This window comes from Montipora foliosa, chromosome 6 (assembly GCF_036669935.1).
Source record: "Montipora foliosa isolate CH-2021 chromosome 6, ASM3666993v2, whole genome shotgun sequence".
Classification (NCBI taxonomy): Eukaryota; Metazoa; Cnidaria; class Anthozoa; order Scleractinia; family Acroporidae; genus Montipora; species Montipora foliosa.
The window spans coordinates 58,331,084-58,336,083 of NC_090874.1; the positions used below are offsets into that span (position 1 = coordinate 58,331,084).

General features: G+C 40.4%; 1 protein-coding gene across 3 annotated transcripts in view; it reads left to right on the forward strand.

Annotated features, from left to right (window-relative positions):
- The window catches only part of LOC138007925 (bifunctional 3'-5' exonuclease/ATP-dependent helicase WRN-like), a 52,787-nt gene extending 51,708 nt beyond the window's left edge, over positions 1 to 1,079 (forward strand). For 2 of the 3 annotated variants that reach the window (XM_068855056.1, XM_068855054.1), the window contains one exon: positions 1 to 202. This exon is cut by the window's left edge and continues 104 nt beyond it. In XM_068855056.1, coding sequence (XP_068711157.1) covers positions 1 to 165 — 165 coding nt within the window. In that variant the 3' untranslated portion in view covers positions 166 to 202. The other variant, XM_068855055.1, reaches the window with a different exon arrangement.
- The last annotated feature ends 3,921 nt before the right edge of the window (positions 1,080 to 5,000 follow it).

Below are 5,000 nucleotides of genomic sequence, written 5' to 3' on the forward strand. Positions count from 1 at the left end.
TCATGCAGCACCCCAGTCGAGCCCCAGAAAAAGAGCTCCTTCACCTCTGGTACCCCCCTAGGGAATGCGCCAAGTAATCGCCGACCCTCTTCACAAGACACGGCGAGAAAACTTCCAGTATGGTTGTCTGGGAAACCGGGCGGAAAGAGAAAGAATCCATTTTGAATTTAATATAGACTCGTGCACATGTTAATTTTGTAGACTTGTGCGTGAAGTTAGGAACTTTTTTTCCATCAGATTTTGCGTTTATGTCGGACACGTTATTCAACTAGCTTTGGCTCTACTTTGTTGATGTCGATAAACTGTGATAAATTTAAAATTATTGTAAATAAGGGAGTTAACCAAGGGTTAACAGTGTGTAGTCTCGAAAGCGAAAATGGACTTTGACGAACAACATTCTATCCAAGAGGAAAACGCCAACCCTAACGATGCATCTATATCAAGGACGTTTGAGATTACTATGAAAATTGCCGAGATCAAGAAGACAATCAGGACAAAAAAAGCCGATGGAGTTGTGTTTGCTACTACAGGACCGTCTTCATTCTCATTCTATTTTTCCTCTCTTGTTAAGGTGGTATAGACCCATATCACTCAATGTCCAAACAAAAGATTTTGCCCGTCGAACCTCTCATTCAATGTGAGACTGGACGGGCAAAGACAATGCAAAGACAAAGCCTTTATTCCCCAAGGACTCCAAAATGGCCGCTGAGTGATAAAGGTGAATTTGCCTTTGTTATGAAATGGGACGGACATTACCACTCACGCCACTCACGAGACAAGGCAATTCGCGTATCAAGTGCAGGGAAATGCGTGCCAGGTGGTCCAGACGAAGATACACCGCATCTGTTTAAACTGCGATAAACGTAAATGAGTCTCGACAATTCCATTATCACCACAAGTTCAGTATAGTCCTCGATCTCACCATGCCAATCATTGGTTTACGCCGAAGCGGGACTCTTCTGAAAAAGGGTCGATTCACAAAGAGTTTTTAGGTTTTCTTTATATATCGAAGTGGGACTGGTCTTTTTTGGAAGCTAAAGTAGGTTAAACAAGAAAAATACTGTTTATTTTGGTTACAATTTGTTGACACTTTATTTGTTTACTTTCCCTGGAAGGAGTGGTTTATTGTGGCAAGGTTTCAGCGAAATGTATCCTCACTGTCACGGGCGAGATTCGCATTAAGGAGTAGAGGTGCGAGACTAATAGCTGTGTCTTACGGCACACCCTTGTACGGGATGTAACGGGTTTTTTTGTCTCAGTGCGTTAGCGGGCGGAATTCAACAAATCCTGCAATCTGATTGGTTTCGGGAGCGGGTGGAATTTTCTCATCCGGCCCGCTCACGACGGGCGGAATCCTAGCCTTAGTTGCGTGAGCTTTTGTGATGACCTTAAATTTCCTTTTTTTTTTTTTGACATCGAATCCGTTTACATACAGAAGGTACTTTTTATTAGACAAGAGGTTTGGAAATTGGATTCAAATAAAAATATTTTTCTTTGAAACCTTCATTGTAAGTCGCTTACTATTGCATTCGCCATCGAGCGCGGTGCGAGTCAACAATTAAAAAAGTGATTTCAGAGAGGAAGGGAAAGAGAGAGGAAGTTTTTCGCTATAGGGACCTCCCAGCTGGCAATGACATATATTTAACACCTGGGTGTGGTCCGGGACAATGGGTATCCCTCACACCACCCATCATATAAGACAGCAAGAATACAATCAAGTTGTCATCCAACACTATACTGGGGGAGGTAGGATAGGCCGGCCAACCCTAATTAAGTGTGCAGCGCAATTTTGCGATCATGGCTTCCATTCCCATTCAAATCTGGACTTTTTTTTACAGGCTTCCTTGCGATTGCTAAATTGCTGAACTTAACTGCGATATTTCAACCCTTGGGAGTCGTTCTCAGGGTGAGGGATTTTAGCACCATGTAATCACCCCCAACAATAGGACCGAGCCCGCAGTGCCCTGGCTGCATCCCTTGGGACTGACAAGTCCCGCGGTGGACCTGATAGTCTATCCAATGAGCCAGATTAATCTATTTTGTGTTGCGATGTAGACAACAGTCCTAAGAAAATACGCGCTCTTATTGTTTAAAAATCTGGTTTCTATAACTCGTGAAAGTTTGGTATAACTCGAAAAAGCTGTGGAAACACTCGGCTGCGGCTTGTGTTCCCACAGCATTTCTCGTTCTCCCAAACTTTCACTCGTGTTTCTATAACTCGATAGAAACACGGTACATGTTTTCTATTTCTTAAAAATGAAGCAATGCTGGCTGTGCTGGTGGGGTTTACTCGGCCTTGTCTCCAATGCTTTTTGGGGTCTTCTGTAGGTCTGTCACGATTGCGCTGGGAACCTTATTACTTTCTCGATTTTTGTGAACTATTTTGCAATTTTATAACTCAGAGCACTTTCTTTCGCTTTTTGAGCAAAAGTTGAGAACTTTTCCGCATTTTGGGCAACACGTTTTCTTCGTATTTTGACTGTCAGGTTTAAGCAAACCGGGGTTGTTGTATGATCCCGAGTCAGTGTTTGCGTTTTCGTTTCGTTGTTTTGTTGCAAAACATTGGTGTTTCGTTTCTTAAGCAACGGAATAAGCGTACATGCGAAGATCGGCTAGGGGGTGTTTCATCTTTTTAAGCAAACATTTGAGCACTATTTCTAACTTTAAAGCATTTGTATTTTTAAGCACTTTCGGGATTTTTTATAGCGCAATCGTGACAGGTTAAGTGTTTTGTGTATGGCGAGATTCCTATTCACTGGCGGAAGTACCCCAGAGCAATAAATCAAACTATCTACACTGTTTTCATCGGTGAATAAAAACCGAGACGAAGTCGACGAGCGTGAGGTGAATCACTGTTTTAGTACAATTACATTGGTGATTATTTTAAAAATATGCTTTTTCTTTAAAGTGCTACTATGATGAAAAAATCACTTTGTTTTTTTCTTCAGATTTTGAAAGTGTTAACTGCTCAGCACTTTACTCGCAAAATGTTAAGCTTTGATTTTTATCCAAAGGCTATTTACTTTGAGTGTAAGTTTTCAACTCATTCTCGACACTGCTTGTTACGATAATCATATACTGTATGCAAAACACGAGTTTAAAAATCTGGAAGGCCGAAACTCCCGTTCTGTATCTTAATTCAGCTGCGTACACACGCATTGCATTCTTAAACTGTCACTTTCTCCTCGATCCAGCTCTCTCAAGATTTTAAAGTTCGTAATGATGGACCATTAACAGGAAAATTCCACTTAAAATAAACAGGTGTCTTTTGAAATCAAGGCTTAGAACTTCTTTCAGTTACTGTTTAAAGGGGCTAGGTCACGCAATTTTAGCCAATTTCAGCACTGATCGAATGGTCATAGAATTAACTAAAATCAAAATAACTGTTCAAAACTATAGAAGAACTCTAACAAAACACAGGGAAGCCAAGAAGGGACATGGATGGACAAAACTGGAGAGGATTGAAATGGATTGAATTTGGGTAAATTTGAAAAACGTCGGCCCGCCTTTTTTCAAATTTATATCAGTCTATATCAAAATGTCATTTACACAGCTGGAAAATCATTCTCAGTTATGTGGCCGTGATTTTGCAAATGAAAAACTCTTGCTCTGCCAATTTGACGTTGAGAGCTCATAATTAACAAAATTAAAAAATTACGGTATTAATGACCTAGCCCCTTTAATTAACATAGTTTCGAAATCCAAAGAAAAAAATAAAAGTGTTGTTTTGGTCATAGAGCACTTCGCCTGTCACCTCGAAAAAAAACGGCCATGCGGCCATTTTGAAAACCACTTAGGCGATTATCGAGTAATAATCACCTCAAGTGCAACAATCAGCGCAGAGACTTTTCAATAATCACCTACATTATATTACATTATTGCGTTCGAGGTACGAGAACGCAACACCTAATTTGTGTTGTAAGGGAAGTTTTTTCGAGATTGCATTTTCGTCGACACACTTTTGCCTCGCTTTGAGGCGCTTGGTTACGTTTTGCCTCACTTTGACGAACTATCGCACGTGGTGATTTGGTGCGTCGTCTGCGTTCATTATTCTATCGTTTGGTGAGGTGTGATAATCTTCCATCGTTCTTCGTTGAAAAGAGCTGTAAGATGGCTGTAGGTCTTTCATCTGAAGTCGGTAATATTTTACTTTGGTTTAAGCATGGTTCGTCACTGTACTTGGAAAATGTGTCCGTCTCCTCGCGCTTGCATCAAACCGTGTTGTTTTGCTCGGCGGCCGTTGTGCCACAAAGTGAATCACCGAGTTGTGTAGCTTGGCGGCCGTTGTGCCACAAAGTAAATCTACCGAGTTGTGTAGCTCGGTGGCCGTTGTGCCTCAAAGTAAATCAATCGAGTTGTGAAGCTTGGCGGTCGTTGTGCCACAAAGTAAATCTACCGAGGGATGACGCTCGTCGGCGCGCCATTCATCATGACTTGTGATATTTACGGCATTGAAATCAACAAACGAATTTATTTGTCCAAGCGTTCAGCACAGAAAATAATCTTAGGTCTTTAATACCACAAGCTGAAAAGACTTGCAAGTAATAGTTTATTTTAGAGTAATTTTCAGTAGTTGTCTACTTGTAGAATTCCAAATAAATAGTTAATGATTACGTCTAACAAGTTGTCACGTTCATAGATGCAGTACAGTGGAATTAGATCGTTATATCGAGGTATCGTTATAATGAGACTCCCGATATAACGATATTGCCTTAAAATAACCGAAATATCTTTATATCGGGGTAAAATTAACATGTGCTTTTTTACTACTGTACATATTGTTTAATTAAACTTGTAATGAGTATCAAATGACTCACAATTTGCAAAGCATTAGACGTTATCAAGGTTACACAACAAAGTCTGTGGTATATATCGTAAAAGGAAACAAAACAAAACAAAACTTAAACATTGATGTTGTATCTGTGTACTGATGCTGTAATATCGTTATATCGGGGAAGATTTTTACGCTCGGTACGCTAAGAACTCAGCGTCTATATCGG